Source organism: Meleagris gallopavo, chromosome 10 (genome assembly GCF_905368555.1).
Source record: "Meleagris gallopavo chromosome 10, MGAL_WU_HG_1.1, whole genome shotgun sequence".
NCBI classification, from domain to species: Eukaryota; Metazoa; Chordata; class Aves; order Galliformes; family Phasianidae; genus Meleagris; species Meleagris gallopavo.
In genome coordinates this window covers 23,717,910-23,736,439 of record NC_139413.1, presented here as the reverse complement: position 1 = coordinate 23,736,439, position 18,530 = coordinate 23,717,910, and the positions used below count along the sequence as shown (strand labels likewise).

The 18,530-nt window shown below is 42.8% G+C and overlaps 3 protein-coding genes across 3 annotated transcripts; 2 read left to right on the top strand and 1 right to left on the bottom strand.

Moving 5' to 3' along the window:
- Window positions 1-919: 919 nt before the first annotated feature.
- Window positions 920-8,802, bottom strand: BTF3L4 (basic transcription factor 3 like 4). Its single transcript, XM_085231222.1, has 6 exons — window positions 8,662-8,802; window positions 7,705-7,768; window positions 6,754-6,867; window positions 4,217-4,418; window positions 1,952-2,011; window positions 920-1,095 (listed from the first exon to the last, which is right to left on the bottom strand). Exons 2-6 carry the CDS (start codon window positions 7,756-7,758, stop codon window positions 1,049-1,051), a joined length of 477 nt encoding a protein of 158 aa, XP_085087348.1. The 5' UTR covers window positions 7,759-7,768; window positions 8,662-8,802; the 3' UTR covers window positions 920-1,048.
- A 137-nt stretch (window positions 8,803-8,939) lies between these two features.
- TXNDC12 (thioredoxin domain containing 12) lies at window positions 8,940-17,613 on the top strand. The gene is made up of 7 exons (XM_085231221.1): window positions 8,940-9,150; window positions 10,701-10,761; window positions 15,291-15,343; window positions 16,037-16,110; window positions 16,634-16,703; window positions 16,800-16,883; window positions 17,308-17,613. Exons 1-7 carry the CDS (start codon window positions 9,060-9,062, stop codon window positions 17,385-17,387), a joined length of 513 nt encoding a protein of 170 aa, XP_085087347.1. The 5' UTR covers window positions 8,940-9,059; the 3' UTR covers window positions 17,388-17,613.
- On the top strand, window positions 11,395-12,451 carry KTI12 (KTI12 chromatin associated homolog). Its single transcript, XM_085231220.1, has one exon. It carries the CDS (start codon window positions 11,516-11,518, stop codon window positions 12,386-12,388), a length of 873 nt encoding a protein of 290 aa, XP_085087346.1. The 5' UTR covers window positions 11,395-11,515; the 3' UTR covers window positions 12,389-12,451.
- Window positions 17,614-18,530: the final 917 nt, after the last annotated feature.

The following is an 18,530-nucleotide window of genomic DNA, read 5'->3' as shown; positions in this document are numbered from 1 at the left end:
TTTAGAGCTAGTCATTGCACAAACTGCCCAGCAGGAGGCAAGGCAAAATGTCAACAACTTTTTCTTCCCACCTTGAACATTGCTCACATGGTGCATTTAATTTCTAGTGCCATAAGAGTGACACTGGATCATCAGCTGCTAGTAAATGCAGTCATGCCAAGAGAACAGCCTGAAGGAATTCAAGCAAAAATCTGTCACTGTGCAAAACTGGTGCACTGGACTATTACCAACTAGACCTCTAAGTTTTCTAAGTGACCTGATGGTAGAAAACCAAAGGGTTTGTTTTCATGTTGACCTAATATACCCTACATGTTCATAGGGAGAACATATTGCTAAGTCTGTGTGAAATGAGTCAAACATCAGCTTGTCTCAAACAGTAAGGAAATGAGAAAGTAAGCTGAGAAAGGAGAAAAAAAAAAAAAAGATCACTTTGCTGGGACAAAGATTCCTCTTTTAGAAAGTTACTGTACCAAACAAGCTGATAAAATATCTTGTTAAAAGTAACACGTGGGCATCAAGATAAGATTAATAACAGACTGTATACATTTCAACACGGATGAGAAATCTTCAAGTACAATAGTTAACACAAACTAAACCCAAATTTTAAATGGTGTAATGCCTGCAGGTCACAAAACGTGGACAAAACTTTTAACTCTACTCTCTGTGTACTATTTGGTGATAATCAAAAGTAACAATGCTGAAGATTCATTTTATTTCTTCTTTTGAAAGAAAAGGGAAGTTGGCTAAATCAAAGTGTTCTCCAATTTGTTCTCCACTATATGTACACCCACACACACACACGCGCACATGCACACACCCCTCAAACTGCACTGACATTTTTGTTTTGACCAAAAGAGTAGATCCTGGGAGTAAGTGCAAAATGCAAAATCAACTGACAGAAAATGCTGAACAAACAGTATCATAAAAATACAAAATATTTATATTACTGAACTATTAACAGATGATGTTCTCTGTTTCTTTAAAACTTTGGAACCACATAGCTGATTTCTTAAATCTAGTCCATGCCAGCTTCCAGAACTATTAATGATTAGTTAGCTTCATTCTTTGATGCTTCATCAAAGTTTTCTACGAGATCTGAAAGAGATGAAGATATTTAATACAGCGATGCCCAGAAACAACAACTTCAGTTTAACAAAAATGCATTTATTATACGAAATGTTAGGTAGTTCTTAACTAGATAGTCATGTACATAGTTTCCGTTTATTTTTTTTTAATGGAATTCGAAATAGCTTTAAAAATAGGATTTGTTTGAATATATGCAAAGAAGCAGATATACAGGAACACTCAGAGTGGAGGATCTAACATGAAGACAGACTGATTTTTCAGAGGTGCTCTCCTAAATGCAGTTCAGTCTTGAGCCACCAGTTTAACTACTCTGGAGTGCAACAATAAGTGGCTGCTTAACTAGAAGCAGGTAACTTGGAAGAGACCTGTGTATTTTTATGCAAACTCAAACCCACTGCCAGACTGAAAATCTGTCATCTATTTGTGTATTTTTTTGGCTTAATACATTATACTGATGCATATAATGTGGTAATTTGTACAGTTAACAACTTGGAATGAAAGTTTCTCAACAAATTAAGATATTGACAAGTTTAATTCCTTCTATTGCAGAAATAAAAGTCCCACCCCAAAATGATGCTCTGAACACTATGTCAAGTACATCTTTTTACAGATATTTTCCAGCCCTAAAATCTTATTCAGATATTTTATATTCAGCCTCCCTGTATTTTAAACTAAGAAGCAAGCAACTTCAGCAAGGCAAACTATTTTCAAAAGCTAGAATCCAGAATTATCACTATTTCAATGCTGCCTAGCATATTAAGCCTCTCTTAGCAATTGAGAGGAATAATTACATCAAGAACCAGGTATTTAAATGCATGAATTAAGTATTTGTACATTAAATGGACATACAAGTGGATGTGCTTACCTGGGACATCATCATCTTCTTCATCGATATCTTCAGATTTTGGTGCTTTACTGTCCAACACTATAAAAAGAAATCTGGTGCTGAGTTCTCATCATACAAGATTATGGACAACCACACAACAAAATAAGACAATATTCTGATGAAAACAGTAGGCATTCCCCTCTATACTGCTCACTCCATTAGATACAGACATGCAAGCAATTGGGATATCAAGAGTAATCAGTATAACCAAAAGATCCATTTGTGAATTTTAACACAGCCATTTTCAAATGCTTAGCCGTATTAATGCAGATCTAACAAGAGATCAAATGACAGAAGTCAGCAGTGACTGTATCTTCTAACTGAAGCCACATGTTTTAATGCAACGATCATGTTATACCCACCTGGGACCAGCATACAGAATCAGAAAATCCTTAGAGCTGAAAGAGATCTTTAAAGGTCATCTAGTCCAACTCCCCTGCGATGAACAGGGACACCATAGCTAGATCAGGTCTGATACAGCCTTGCCCTCAAAGTCTCTAGAGACAGGGCATCAACCAAATCACTGGGTAACCCGTTCCAGTGCCTCAGCATCCTCATTGCAGAAGACATTTTTATTATACCCAACCTAAATCTACCCTCTATAAGCTTGAAGCCATTTCCCCTTATTCTGTCATCACAGATCCTGCTAAATAGTCTGTCCCCTTCTTTCCTGTAGCTCCCCTTTAGATACTGACAGGCCATCATCAGGTCACCCTGCAGCCTTCTCTTCTCCAGGCTGAATAGTCCCAGCTCTCTCAGCCTGCCCTCATAGGAGAGGTGCTCCATTTTGTGGATCATTTTTGTGGCCTTCTTCTGGACGTACTCTAACAGGTCTGTGTCTCTCCTGAACTGAGGACTCCACATCTGAATGGAGTAACCCAGGTAAGGCCACACCAGCACAGAGCAGAGGGGCAGGATCACCTCCCTCACCCTGCTGGCTGCATCTTTTGATGCAGCCCAGGAAGAGGTTGGCTTTCTGGGTTGCAAGGGCACACTGCTGGCTTGTATCCACCTTGCCATCCCTTAGTATTCCCAGACCTTTTTCAGCAGGGCTGCACTCAATCCTTTCATCCCCCAGCTTGTATCAGTAGCAAGAGTTGCCTCAACCCAGTTGCAAGATCCTGCTTTTAGATATGTTGAACCCCATGAAGTTCACCTGGACCCACTGCTCAAGCCTGTCTGGGTCCCTCTGGATGGCATCTCCTCCCTCTGGCATGCTGACTGCACCCCACAGCTTGGTGTCACCAGCAAGCTTGCTGAAGGTACACTAAACCCACTGATCCCATCAGTGCCGCTGATGAAGACAGAAAAAGAATCAGTTCCAGCACTAAGCCCTGCGGGACAACTCTGATCACCTATCTCCATTCAGACATGGAGCTACTGACCACCACTCTCTGGACCCAATCCTGCAGCCAGTTCTTCATCCACTGAACAGCAAACCCATCAAATCTCTCTTTCCCATTTGGAGAGAAGGATGAGTGGGCTACCATGTCAAAAGCCTTCCTGAAGTCCAGATAGGTGACATCAGTGGCTCTTTTCCCTTGTCCATTGATGCAGTGATACCATCATAAAAATCATATCACATGATTCAATTACCAAGAGGCCACAAGTGTGCAATAAGCATCTCCACATCAAGGGTCCTACATGAAACCTACTCTTCTGTAAGACACGGACATTGGACCATGATAGAAGTCATCTGAAATGCAAGAACTTGAAGTATTTCTTCTCATTGTTCCACATAATTTAAAGCTGGCTTTCTGTCATAGTGAAGAACCACTGGTACTGAGGTCATAATAAAATATGATTATGATGATCCATCTTTCTCAATTATCAAAGGCATTTTCTTTAACCTAGTAATACCACCCAATACAGTACGCAACAAAAACATTTCATAAAAGAAAACAGAATCAGTACCTTGACAAACAAAACCTGTTGAGATTTTCTAGGTAAAAACTTCTACTTTTGTTTTTCTCAACTATTCTGTCATACACAGCTGTGCACCTGGAGTTACTGTACACCTGACTTAGCAGATTTCTTTCTTAAGTTTTATTTTTAAACCAAGGTCAGCCTATGTAGAATCTCGGGGAAAAAAATAAATAGATGTTTCCTTCCATTATATTTCCACAACAGAGGCTAATACAAGTAAACATGTTTTTAAGTGACATGTGCTATTAAATTTGGGTCAACATTTTAAGACCGCATTTTCTCTTTTGAGTATCAGTGAAAGATTCCACTAAAACCTACCTTGTCTTGGGAATTGTTCAGCTAACTTCCTGAGACTTGTTAAGCTGTCAGCACCAAGCTGGCTTAAGATGCCTGGAAGCATTTCTGTGATCGGTTTAGCCTCTGCATGACCAGTAATTGCAAAAGTGTTAGCAGAGAGGGATGCCTGAACCTTGGGGTTGTTGAAGTGAATAACTGTTCCATCATCTTTTATCATGTTCACCTGTTCAAATACATAAAGAGCAACATTTACCAAAGTGTTGTTGAAGAAAAGTGTTGAAGAAATTATTATTTCAAAATTAGATTTAAATATTAAAACTAAAGAAACTACAAAAGCATAGGTAATAATATGACCATGAGGACAGTGCCAAGAATTAGCATCACCTGAATCAAAAGGAAAAAAAGTCAGAAGGGAGTGGGGAGGTGGCTCAGATATACAGTGTATGAAAAGGCTGAATTAACTGGTATGGCTGCCTTAGAGAAATACAGATATCTATATAGTAGAGTGATAATATACAAAGTTTGTGTTATCATACAATCTAGTTATGTTTTTGATTAAGGTAAAATAAAGAGGCTATTAGCCTTTAAGGCATGAACAAGTTAATATCAGAAATGTTTCAGAAGGAAAACCAACTCTGTGGTAACTTTACAAACTAAAACCAGTAACAACAGCCTTGACACAGCAGTTTAAGACACTGCCATTCCCAGCTATTTATGTCACCTCTCAGGAAAACATTATTGTTTCTGCAGCAGAATTGGCAGAAGCCTAAGACTCACAATTTGGCCTACTTACTGAAAATGCCCAATGCTAAGATCTTCCCCTCACTTATGTCTTACAGCACTGCAGATTTATAAATTAGCTGCACTCAAACTAGCTTCTGTGCTCTCCTAGTAATTCCATGATGACCCTTTTGAGCCTAAGCACAACATACAATGACTCTTCTCCCCTGCCTTGGCATTCTGAATCACCAGGGATTAAGTTTACAGCCAGCACAGCTGCCCACTTAGCTCCTACTATTGAAGGTCATACTGATACCTTTTAACAGGTTTTATTTTGCCTTTTTTTTTTTTTTTTTTTTTTTTTTTTTTTTTAAGTTAACAGAGACTGAAGGGAAAGTTCCTTTTTTTCCTGGGCGTGACTGAGCTATGGTTATGAGGAAAATAATTTTACCTACAAAAAAGAATGAAGTTTACTTAAACAGATGTAATCTGTTAATAACACTTCTGAATTTTGTAAGTTTATTAGAGGTTACCGAGAGAAAACAAGTTTGTCGACTGAAGAATACACCTAAGTTACCAATTTTCAAGGTTCAAAATACGTTTTGATTAGAACTTTTTCTTACATGGAAAAAAGGTGCATCTCCTTCCTATGTAACTAAGGGGAAGTGATGAATGCTTTAAGCCCAGTCCTACTCAAAAGTCTCTTCAAAAGAAATCACAAAAAATTCTCTGCCTATGTTTGACTCAACATTACAATCCTCTTCAGCTTCTATGTATTTATGCCAATTTGAGTCTGAGTAATACAGCAATGTACTGTAATTATGTACCAAGTTGTCAAGGTTAAAGAATTTTGCACAGTCTTCCTCCATGTCAACACATTTTAAGTCTTAACTGTGTCTGAATGAAGATTTTATGCTCTGTGGGGGGCCAAAAAGAACAAAGACTGTTTCTCTGGCACAGCTTCTAACACACCACACTCCAGTAACAGACAAATTTAAAAGGGTTTCTGCAGCAGTGGTATGAAGGCTTTCAGGCAACCCAGGCTTCTCCTGAATCTCCATTTGCTTTTGGAGTGCACAGAGACCTCTGGGTCACCTTGTAACCCAGCTTTAATTAATCACAGATTAAATATTATGCTTTTTCAACCAAGCAGTGCTGTAATATGGAGCTCATGATGAAGAAACACCACTCCCTCCCACATAAGCATCACTGTCTCTAAAGCATTTTGGAAAGAGTTTTTATTCCAGTTCATACTTTATCCTGAAAAATTAATACACGCAAAAATGGTACGGAATACCTGAAGCCTTCCAATACAGAGTTTTGCTAGTACCATAAGAAATACCAGTCTCCTGTCTCTACCAGAAACAATTCTGGTTTTACTTTCACAAAGTAAAAGCATCCAATTTTGATAACATTGATAGGACTTGTAAGTTCCTATTCCAGGGATTTTGATTCCCTCCTTTATGCTCTGCACCACTTAAGAGCTAAGTGTGCTTGTGCAATAAATACACACAGACTGCCCTACTGTTAAAATTTGGTAATTTCAGTTCAAGAGGTTAAGAATCAAGAGCTCTTTTGTTCTGCAATTAATGCAATAGATATGCATCACAAGCAGCTTACTATCTTCTGTGCTCGCTTTCTGGACAGTAGAACCTTTCCCCTTCTCTTTCTAGAAGTATGCACATTAATGTAAGTGAGACAAAATTAGATAAAATCAAGTAATTTCACCTGTACATAATCAGACATACGAGTTTGAGAAAGAAAATGAAAGTAAAAAAAAAATAACACCAAATCACCACAGTGAATTTAACTTCACACAGGAAACACTATTACTATACCTCCTCAATGCCAGCAATGTTATTTACTGCCAGTTTTTTGAGTGAACTCTGAAGTTTTTTGTCATCAGCTGTTGCTGTTCTGTGCACCACCTTCTTCTTTCTGCGAGCTGTTCCCTGGAAAAGAATCAAGAGAACAGCCTGCAACACTCAAATTCTCACAACACTTTCAACTGAAAGTCACTTCACACTCAGCAACATTTCTTTTTTAAGCTGTAATAATGCTCTGTAGCAGAAAACATTTCTCAACTTTCTTTACTTATAGTTTTAGCTGCCAGTCCCAATATTTTCTTAAGTGTAAAAGGTAGAAGAGGCACAGCAGAAGCATTTCTTTTTCTCCAAAGCGGAATTATAAAAATATTAACTTATAAGCAGCATATAAAAATGCTGTTTGAAAACTTCATTTCATCCAAGATGAATCAAATCTAAAAATCCATGCAAGCAGTTAACATTTTTAAACTGCTCCAAAGACAGCAATTCTAGAATTTCTCATTTGCAAGCTTTTGTACAATCCCCCAGACTCCTGTCTATGGTTAGAAAATGAATACTCACATGGAATCATCCATATGCTTTGTCATATTACGTACTGGCTGGCACAGATAAAAGAAAGAGCTCAGAGCACAGTCAGATAAACCCTCGAGCTGATACTAGAGAAGAAACTTCCCAACAGGCAGAAGAGAAAGAGCTCAAACAAGCAACAGGGAAGCTTAAGCTAAGCATTCATAGGTCACAACAAGTCACTGATTTAGAATGAACTAAGACTCTGGAACTACTCATTCAATAGCAGTGAACTGAAATAAAACTGCTTTTCAGGTAGTAGTAAGATGCAGACCATTTCAGGTCCACATTGCATGAAGAAATCTTTTTTACAGGCCTCTAAATGCCCTCTCATGAGAAGATTCTCTGAGCCCACAGATCCAGTCACAGAAAGTACAGCTCCCATAGCTTTCTTACCTTTCCTCCTATTCGGACCTGAGCTTGAAGCTTGGCTAGTTTTTCTTGATTCATAGTGTTGTGTCTAAAGAATGAGGTACAAATACAAATTAACTACCAAAATATTAAGAAAAAAAATCACTGAAATAACGCAAGCAAATACACAAACAAGAACACACCATGTAAATAACACAAAGCAGCTCCGCAGAAGAAGCATCTGCACCACGATGACGCAAACCAACGCTACGTTTGATGTTACCTCAGTTCGAGGCAGTGAATCTCCAAGTGTAAGTCTGTCAGCTCGCTGCCGGACCCACCTCGCTACTGACTCACAGCACAACCAGCACGGACCGCCCAAGGAACGCGGCTTTGTGCTGAGCAGAGCCCAGGGGAGGCTCAGCCTGAGCCACCCGATGTACTGCTCCCAAACAACAAACCTACCACAGACCCCAGCAGCTAACGAGCTGCTCCAAACCGAAGGAGGTTCCCACACCGCCGCATTACCGACACGGACCTCCGGCAGCCATCGCTCCAACCCAAAGGCTAACAAGTTCGTCAGCAGGGCTCTGCCGTGGGCCAAGCGCGACCTTTAAAGGCCAGAAGACACGAAAGCTCGGTATGGGCTGAAAAACGCCTCTGCCGCAGGAGATCAGCCCCGAGAGGCCCTCAGAGACGGAAGGGCGAAGGCAGGCGCGCCGTGCCAGAGCGACAGAGGGCCGAAGGGCTCCAGCATGGGCGGCACGGCGCTGCGGGCGGGAAGGACAAAGGCCGCATATCTGAGCGGCAGCGGGACGGCGCGGCCCCGCGGACACGGGACACTGCGGCTCCGAGCCCTGGGCACGGCTTCACCGCCGTCCTCTGCCCCTCAAACAGGGCCCGGCTAAAGGAAGCGGGACGGAGCCCGGCGCCGCACAGCCGGCCCGCCCGATCCCTCGCGGCCGTGCGTGGGCGAGGGCGGCGGGCACGAGGCGTCCTCACCTGAATTCGGCGGCCCCTCAGCAGCCCAACACGCGGTGAGAACAAGATGGCGGCCGAGGAAGGAAAGAGCGCCGCACAGAGAAAGGAAGCTTCGCGCCACGTGACGGCACTCAGCCGCCCGCCCCCAGCCACGGATTGGCGGCGGCGCCGACAGTATTTGCATAGCGGCGGGGGCGGGAGCGGCGCGACGCCCGGGCCGCGGTGCATGCTGGGAGTTGTAGTCCGCTCCGCGGCTGACATGGCGGCCCCCAGAGGGCCCGGTGGCACCGCCCACATCCGCCTTGCGTCACTTCTTGGGCTTTAAAAAAAAAAAAAAAAAAAAAAAAAAGGGAAAGGGAGAAAGATCCCTGGGGCTGCTCTGATCTCCTCTCCGAGCTTCAGGGCCCGTCGTTGACACCATGAGGGCTCAGCCCGCCGCAGTCTCCGTCCTCTGCCTGTGCCTGCTGATGGCCGCCGCCGCCGCCGCCGCCTCCGAGGGGCTCGGAAAGGGTCAGCAAACGTTTCCTTCGGGCTTTGCTCTCAGCTTCTGGCGTTGCCGCGAGGGCTCGCGGGGTCGGGGCTGTTGGGGCCGGGCCGGAGCCGCCCTGAGCCGCAGCCCCACGCGGCTGGGGGAGATTTGGCCCCTCGGAAGCAGCCCCGCCGCCGGCTCCTGATCACCCTGGCGCGGTTCTCCTCTGCCTGGCCTGCCTTCCTCGCGGGCTTGCCATGGACAGCGGCTCGGAACCCTTCGGGCTTAACCTGGGGTGGTCGCGCTCTGGGCGGGTTGCCCTGAAAGCAGACGTTCGCTGCAGGGAGTGCCTTGACCCTACCCTGCAGGGCTCTTAGAACAGAGGATTGTCCCTGTCCCATCATGATGGCCTTTGAATGAAATACCCGATGTGTCCGTATTCTGAGTAAATGTGACCTGTTAGCCTTATGGCTTCCAGCTCCCCTCAGCCATACAAGCTTGGATGTCAATGCCTTGCTGGTAGCTGGACTAAATATTTGATGTGTTGTGTCATATGTGTTCACGGTAGTTTGTACTGGGAGATAAGCTGAGGTCATAAAAATACTGTGCCAACAGTTGCAGTTTCCCAGATGCTGAAGAAAGGTACCACAAGGCTTTGCTCCACTCTCTGCAGTTTCTTTGCTACAGGTATTTACTGGAGGTACTGCCTGCCATGGTGTCAGCACTGGGCAGCTTGTGGCTCCTAATCCTGTGCTGTAGCTCTCCAGATTGTCACCTTGGTGAGGATACAGCCCGTGCCATGTTGCTAAGTTTTTCCAACCCTCAGCGATGGGAAGGGGAAAGCCATGGCTGAGATTTGCCTTTCAGCACAGCCCATGTCACTGCAGCGATAGACTTTTGAGGAATTCTTCAAAGAAGGCTCCCCTTATCTCAGATCTCCTCCATCTCAGCTCTTCATGTGATGGTGGTGGCCAAAAAATGGCAGACTCTGTTTTCCTGTTGTTAGCACATTAGCTGAAAGAACAGGACTTGATACCTGCTTATTGGATACATATTTCCCATGTTGTTTGGTCACTGCAACACTCAGAAAGCTGAATAGCAGTGTTCTTTCTTAGTCTTTGATGTCAATTATCAGCAGTGGTAATATTTAGCATAATAGTTTTAGAGCATTTAATAATCGTTTATTGGTCTAGGTGTATTTGATGTTTGCTCCCATTCACTAGGATTTAGGAAGCCAGATGGTGACATGTTTAATTTGTCATCAATCAGTTAATAAATGTTCATAGGTTGAGAAACAATAGGGAATAGTCAGAAGGCATTTCAGTTTTAAGCTTTGCTTGGGGAATTTTTTCTGTCCTTTGCATAACTGTGAATATTCATGAGTGTGTGATTTGTTTTTGTTAATTAATTTCAGTGGGATTCCTCAATAAAACTGTGTAGGTTGTAAGTATTCGTAGCAGTCTTTCGAGGACTGCAATTATAATTTCCTTTTTAAAAAAGAATATATTATGAGCTGAAAATATTCTGGAGGGTTGTTTTCTTCTGATGATATGTTAATGATGCAGCATTTCTAAAACCTCCTTTCTGGCAGGTTTTGGAGATCACATTCACTGGAGAACACTAGAAGATGGGAAGAAAGAGGCAGCAGCCAGGTATGTTACTTACTTACGAATACAGAAAAGAGGCTTTAAAAGTTCACCCAGATTCCGTACCAGTGCTAACCAGTCCTAAATTCAACCACAGAAAATACAAATTACTAACAAAGGTATAGGAGACTGCTTAGATCCTTACAGCTTATTGGAGAAATAAAAAAATATATTTTTTTCTTAACGTTGCTGAGGAATCACCTGTGTTTAATCACTTCAATTAAATGATTGAGGCTCTGTCACGTCTCCAAAGTAAGAAGAGACCCACAAACTGAGACTTAAGGGCTACTCAGTCCCCTTGAACTCATCAGTGCTCACTGCATCTGTCAGCATGGATGTGCCCATATTGATGTGAGAACTCGATGTGAGATATTTTGTTACTAAGGAACAAACTGATATGTCATTAAAGTAGAACCTTTTATTGGTTGAAACACTGTCTCTGTGAAAAGATTTAAAGAAAGTCATTTTTATGTTTCTCTCAGAATATTATCGTTTTTGTGTTAAAACATGGGAAATGAAGCTGTCTATCAGTTCTTGTTTGTAACTGTGCACTGATTGACGTGAGTTCCTCTGGCTGCCCAAGGTCCTGTCGTGGGAATGCAGGACACTGCTCAGGTGTCTGATGAGCATTTATAAGCAGATGTTTTAACACTTATTCCATACGTCTGTACAAAAAACAGTCGCAGTTTTCGCAGGAATAGTCTTGGCTCCGCTTTGCGGTGAAGCAGCGTTAGTAATAGGCACGGAGGAAGCTGGCGCTATGCAGTGTGAGAGGTTCTGCGCAGAACCCTCCGGGAGGGCGGGCTGCGGCGCAGGTCCGGGGCGCTCCGCGTCGCCAAGACGACGGCCCGCTCGAGCGGAAGCGTTGGCGGTCACTTCCGGGTCAGCATGGCGGCGCCGGGGCGCTGAGCGCGCGATGCCGCTGGTGGTGCTGTGCGGGCCGCCGGGCAGCGGCAAGAGCCGGCGTGCGGCCGAACTGCGGGACGCGCTGGGCGGAGCTGAGCGGCGGGCGCACGTCGTGGCCGAGGGGGAGGGCGGCCGGGCGGCTCTGCGGGCCGAGGTGGAGCGGCTGCTGAGCCGGCGCGACGTCGTGATCGTGGACGCGAGCAACGAGCTGCGAAGCATCCGCTACGAGCTGTACTGTGCGGCGCGGCAGGCGGGCACGGCGCGCTGCCTGCTGCACTGCGTCGGCGGCGGCCCCGCCGAGCCGCCCTTCGAAGCCCCGGACCCGCGCAACCGCTGGGACCGGCCGCTGTTCGCCGTGCACGGCGAGGAGCCGCTGCCGCTGGCCGACATCCGCGCGGCTCTATTCGAGAGCGCCCCGCCGCCGCCGCACCGCGCCACGCGCAGCCAGCCCCTGCAGTCCGGAGGCTTCCTGCACCTCCTCGACCGCGCCACGCAGGACGTGGTGGCCGCTCTCGTGGCCGCCCAGAGGAGCGGGGCGCAGCCTGGAGAGCTGGTGCGCGTCCCCGGCGTGGAGGAGGGGCTGGTGCTGCCGCGGCCCGTCAGCCTGGCCGAGCTGAGCCGGCTCCGCAGGCAGTTCATCAGCTACACTAAAATGCAGCCCAGCGATGAGAACTTGGAGCAGCTGGCCGGCATGTTCCTGCAGTACCTGAGCCGCAGCATCCAGTGAGGCGCAGCTCTTTCCCGTCCCGAAGTGCTTGCAGCTGTAGGAACATGCCCTCCTGGCGTGCACCTCAACACTATGTGACCCGTGTGCCGCATAGCGCAGCCCGTGACAGTGCTGAGAAAGTCAGTACCGAGGTGCTGCAGCAGCTGTACTCCTAAGAGGATCTGTAGGATCTCCCTGTCTTCTCTACCATGTCCTCCCCATGTCTTGTTTGCTTGTTGCATCCCCACACAGCTGAAGTCTCCTATGGAGACCTCCACCTCAATACTAGTGTAGTGACTGAGCATAAGTGCTTCAAAGCGATGAACATAAGGAGAACTCCTGCCCTCCTCATTGCCATGTCTGTGTCTTGAATAAGAAGACTGCTGTTCCAAGGCTGCTTCCAGATATATCAAACTGCAGTGGGGGACTTCAGTTCCTGGACTGGAAGAGGCTGTATTTTGGGGACATAACTGTTTTTCAAAATGCTATTGAACTCAACAGATAGATTTGCAAACTCTGCACAAAAGCAGGGTGCTGGCTTAGGAAACTTAAACCTCTCATTTCAAGTTTAACAATAAAACACGTGCCTTAGACGGAACAGTCTTAATCTTAAACTGTTTTATTGAAACAACTTGCTATGGCTTTTCTCTGAAAGGTCATCATTAAAAGCTTTTAAAAACACGAATTATTTATGAGTGAGTGCTCTTGAGTTTGTTTAGAGAGGATGAGCTGTGATGGCAGTGTGCTTTGGCCAGTACTCTAAGTCTGCACTGGTTGTGACTGGGTAATTACTTTTGTATTTAGCTTCAGTTAATTTCAGTCTTTACTGTGCCACATATCTGGCCTGTCTATATGTTTCACGTTCTGGTGGATGCTTCATCCCTCATGCAAATAAGTGTCAGTCTGCTTTTATTTTTTTGTGTTGTGCTATCTGGGAGGAGATGGGGGCAAGGAGAAGTGGGGCAAGAAGAGTTGCTTCAGTGATTTGTCCATTTATCTGATGTACTGGTTGCTAAATGGACATTTAGCCATTTCAGAATGGGAAAATGACTACAGAAATGGTTTTATGTAAATAGCATTACTTTTGCAGCCAAAAAGAGTAAAACTAAGGAAGCACATGCAGTATCTCTAAAACTTGTGTGATTTCTTGCTGGCTAAGAGTTTATATTCTAAGACTGAGCACTTGCATTTAAAATCTGCATAGAAAATCAATCAATACATTTTTAAGTGCAGTGCAGTACCAATTGCAGCTGCTTCTTGTATCTCTTCTGACATGAAGATCCTTGATGATAAGAGTAATGTCTATTTTCCAGAATTAATTCAGCATTTGATTCCCAGAAACTGGGGGGAAAAAAAAGGAAAAAAAAAAAAAAAAGCATTGTTAGGGCGGGGACACGGATGTAAAAGGAGCTTTGCCAGGGAAATATGTATTCTTGCTCCTTGCTGCAAACAAAGACCTGTGTAAAGATGACAGCATATCATTCAGTTACAAATGGCAGACTTGTGTTGGACTACTGTAAATGTTTATTGCTTCCTCTCTGCCCTTTCCTGGTTCTGAAGGCTGAAACTTAATGTTGGTAGGGATTTCCTTCCTTACCAATCTTCAGCTAAAACAAGAACCTAATTTTAGGTTATTCTTAATGCTCTGGAAGCTATAGCACTATTACTAGCTTCCCTTGGATATTTTTCTATTGCTTAAGGGATTTAATGATAAGAAAAAAGGGGTCGTCTTCCCATATCCTTGTTCTTAGCCTTTTTGAACTTACTGTACTAGTTTGGTTTTGCCAGTGTGAAATGTTGTACTACTAGATGTGCTCAACAGCAATAAAAATCACCTATAAGTATGTCACTCCTTTCTTGTTAAGAAGGTAAAAGATATAATAGTCAAGATATTGAGAGCTGTAAAGATGGATTAATTGAATCATAAGCACTTACAGCAGTAAATATGAGGAATTCTTTGTGTTTAAAGTCTCTGTCTAATCACATAAAGTAACCTGAGTACATTACCAAGGAGCTTAGAGAATTCAAACTTGCTAAGCTTGACTAGAAGGTGAAATGCTAAGGGGCTTTTCAGAACAAGGTTAAATAAAACATACATTAGGTGATGAAATCAACATCCAGGTAGTAAAGGTAGTGACTGTCAAATGAATTATTTGGGAAGAGAAATGAATAACATTCCCATGGTGTACCTGAAACACTCAGTACTCTGAACTGTCCTTCACAAATGACCTTTCTGTATTCATTGAAGTTAGATTCCTAACTTTTGTCATTTTACATTGCATTTTACTTAGGCTTCGGTTCCACACAGACTCCTTCCTTCTCGGTTCTCAAACTTGACACAGGTTTATTTCAGCATACTAAGATAAGGGCAATTAGCCTGGAAGCTGAAGGGCTTGCCAGTTTACTGTGTGTGATTATTGCTCAAAGGAGGATCTTGATCATGGGAGGCGGTAACAGGAAGTGTCTGAAACATGCAGACAGTAGTGGGGAGAGGGGTTGATGGAAGACTGTCATTCAGTGGATTATGTTAAGCAGCTGTGTAAATCCCTTCTGAGATCTCTTCCATAGCTGGTGTGGCTAACCACTACTAATTTCTTAAGAAACACGTAACCAGTTGTGCATCTGTGCAAATCTGAACAAATGAGAGCAAACCTTCCAAAGAGAAAATCTCCTCTACTGGAGTGGTTAGTGATTGACATTTCTAATGAACTGTTCTAATGCATTTTTAAGATTGGAAAGTTTTTTGCAAGACAGCAAAACCTTACAATACAGTAGAATCTCTGCATTTTCTATTATATTAAGCCTTTGTAGATGTCTTTGAGTGTTAAAACGTACAAGCAATAGAACTTATAAGTAATAGTTGAGAAACTTATATGTAAACTATCTGACTTTTTTTTTTCCTTTTTTTCCCCTTTTTTTGCAGTGGTTTGCCTCTTATGATTATCATCCACAAATCTTGGTGTGGAGCTTGTAAAGGTGAGTGAATTTAATACTAGAGCTTGATGAAATTCGTAGTGAACTTTTGCATACAAATTGTGTAACATGAGAAATGTGAACTTTGCATTCAAAATGTGCTTAGGTATATTTATATTTTGTCCAGAGCAGTGTAGTATCGCACCACTTCAGCTATTAGCACTGCCAAAAGCCAGCCTTGTGTAAATGCCAGTAAAGTAACAGCTGCATGTCTACAGTGGCTGCAGTTTTTCCTGCACTTTGCTAGAAAAAAATTGTAGAAAATGAATGATTTGAGAGTTAAGAGCAAATTACCTTACTTTCAGCTGCTGGTTCTCAGAATGCTGGGCTTTGTCTTTTTCAGTATTGCAAAGGAACATGCTGATCATAATGACTAGGCTTAAGATGAATAGGCTGAGTGAGAAATGGTGGTTTACAGCAAGCTTTTGTTTCTGTTCCATTGGTTCAAAACTGATGACATATGGCTGATGGTTAAGCTTCACTGCGTGGCTGCTCAGCAGGGATCACTTCTCTGCTGTTCTGAGACTGGCCTGAGCAACTTGATGCATATATTCCATTTCCCTACTGCTCACTGAAAAGTACCAGCTCTCTAGAGGGAGGAATAGAGATTTTTCTGCCTACCTGAAAACCTGAAATATTTTCCATTGTCTTTCCATATCTTTCTCTCTTTATTTATTTTTTTTCTTTCTTAATTAGCTTTGAAGCCAAAGTTCGCTGAGTCTAAGGAGATCTCTGAACTTGCTCATAATTTTGTAATGGTCAACCTTGAGGTAGGCCACACTCTTATTTGTACCTATATTACTGCTTAGTAATAAAGCATTTTGAATCCTGCTTAACTGGTTGAATCTGTTTCTTTTCTATATCCTAAGTCTTGCGCTCCTAGTAGATATGCAAGATTGATTGATAGAGCCAATTGTTTTGAAAATATTTTTCTTCACTGTAGTTATTTTAATTGCATTTATAAACCTGACTCTCCACTGCTGTCTCTTTAACAGTTTAATGTTGTTTGTCTGCTGCCACAGGAAGGGGATTTATATTCATTCTCTCATAATATATCAGACGTTCCTACACCAAAGCAGAGTGTTTAATGCACACTGATATTTCACAAATTCTACTTCTTTAGGGGAAATTACCTTATTTCATTTGAAAGTGGAAACAGTGCAATACCTGTTGTCTGTTCAAGATGTAAATTATTCAGGTACCTGGAATCTGAAGGCTTGTTTCTTTAAAATCAGTGCTGTGTTTTGTTACATCTTGCTAACACATTCCCTCTTTTCTGTCTTGCTTTTGTAGGATGATGAAGAGCCGAAGGATGAAGCCTTCAGTCCTGATGGAGGTTACATTCCCAGAATCCTTTTCATGGGTAAGACATCCGCAGCTGTTGAACCCACTCACAGGACTGCATTCTTACTGTTACCACCCATATTTCCTGTTTGATTTCTTTTTTTTTTTTTCAAAGATCCCAGTGGAAAAGTCCACCCAGAAATCATAAATGAGAAAGGAAACCCCAGCTACAAGTATTTCTATACCAATGCTGATCAAGGTATGTGAGAAATAACTTGAAGTACATTTTTAGTGAGAGGGATCTGTAGGTGTGTCCTGAGTGAAGGACAGCACCTTCATTTTTAAGTGGAGAAAAGTTATACTTCACAGTGTAAGGGAGCTGTGAATTACAGCGTGAGTGAGTGGCTCTTCATGCTTTGAGGAACCATATTTAGAGTTATGATTCGCTTTAAAACTTACAAAATGTCTGTAGAACCTAAGCATTCTCCTTTTGTCACATGGAAAATCACGCAACTCTCAGAGTTGGGAGAAGAGCACAGGGCTTTTTCATTTTGGTGTTATTTTTTGCTTTAGGTTGCTTTGTAGATGTGCATTCTGTAACTGTTAGTTTAATATTTTCATTAGTGTGGCACCTTGACATTTTTGTTTTGAGATTAATAGTTGATTTCTCTCTGATCTTTCAGTTATCCAAGGGATGAAGGAAGCCCAGGAGAAGCTAACAGGTGATGCTTTCAAACAAAAACACCTGGGAGATGAACTATAATGGAAAACACTCAGTTATGCTTTTCCATCACTTCAATACTCTCAAAGGAAACAGTTAAACAGACCAAGAATGTAGATGCACTGGAGGGACATAATTATCCTGTCAATAATGTAAAGTTAAACCCTGTTTGGAGTTCACACACATGCATCAGCTACAGTGTTATCTCCTCCTCTGCCTGGCAGTGTGTACTATAATGGTTATTTCCAACCAGGTAATGGCAAACACTTCAATTAGTGTGTTTGAGCAACCACTAATGTTTGATATTAAAAGGGAGGTTTGTAGGACAAAACATTCATTTGAAGACAAATGGCATAATTGAAAGAATTGGAAGTAGCCAGCATTTTGACACTTAATCAGGGGTGGATCTCTCATTTCTCACTGGTATTATGTGATCCCATTGTTTTTACTGGGGTTCCTATGAATGGGGCATGTTCCTGGGCCAGGTGTTTTCTAGACCTCCCGAACCATGAATTCTGCCACGAAGCCAAGTAGAGTAAATTTGATCAATGTTCAAATAGCATGTGAAGTCATGAGCTCTGCAAACATATTTTTATGTAAAATTCTATGTGATTCATCTTTATTTGCCCCTGGGCAGAAATTGAACTGCTTTCTTGTGCACTCACCTTTTGATTGTTTCATAAAGTGAAGGTGGGTTATGTTGAAGCATTATGGGGAATTCCCTTTTATTCTTTGAATGTTTTCTGGTGAATGCCTTGCCATCACATTGTACTGTATTTTTGTACCAGGGTGAAGAATTAAAACTTTTTAAACATAAGCATGCTAAAAGTTTTTTTTGTTTTGTTTTGTTTTTTGTTTTTCTGTGAGGAACATAGCTTTCTGTTTGTAGGGACTAGCAAATATATTTTTGTTTACATTGCAGTGGTTATTAGTGTTGAGTGTCACAGCTGAAGGTTTCTCCTTTGTGTAATTAAAAGACCACAGATGCTTTTCATGTACTAATAATTCAGCCATTCCTATACTATATATGCTGTCAAGGTTAAGGTAATATCATAGAATCATACAATGGCCTGGGTTGGAAAGAACCACCAACCCCCTCTATGTGCAGGTTGCCAAGCACCAGACCTGGCTGCCCAGAGCCACATCCAGCCTGGCCTTGGATGCCTCCAGGGATGGGGCATCCAC

Excerpts from the sequence above, each read along its gene's own strand:
- BTF3L4 (XM_085231222.1), bottom strand. The coding sequence starts at position 7,758 with ATGAATCAAGAAAAACTAGCCAAGCTTCAAGCTCAGGTCCGAATAGGA. Across the intron at positions 6,868-7,704 it reads AGGTCCGAATAGGAGGAAAG|GGAACAGCTCGCAGAAAGAA; the intron begins GTAAGAAAGCTA and ends ATTCTTTTCCAG. Across the intron at positions 2,012-4,216 it reads TGAACAATTCCCAAGACAAG|TGTTGGACAGTAAAGCACCA; the intron begins GTAGGTTTTAGT and ends TTCTTTTTATAG.
- TXNDC12 (XM_085231221.1), top strand. The coding sequence starts at position 9,060 with ATGAGGGCTCAGCCCGCCGCAGTCTCCGTCCTCTGCCTGTGCCTGCTG. Across the intron at positions 10,762-15,290 it reads AAGAAAGAGGCAGCAGCCAG|TGGTTTGCCTCTTATGATTA; the intron begins GTATGTTACTTA and ends CTTTTTTTGCAG. Across the intron at positions 16,704-16,799 it reads TCCCAGAATCCTTTTCATGG|ATCCCAGTGGAAAAGTCCAC; the intron begins GTAAGACATCCG and ends TTTTTTTCAAAG.
- KTI12 (XM_085231220.1), top strand. The coding sequence starts at position 11,516 with ATGCAGTGTGAGAGGTTCTGCGCAGAACCCTCCGGGAGGGCGGGCTGC.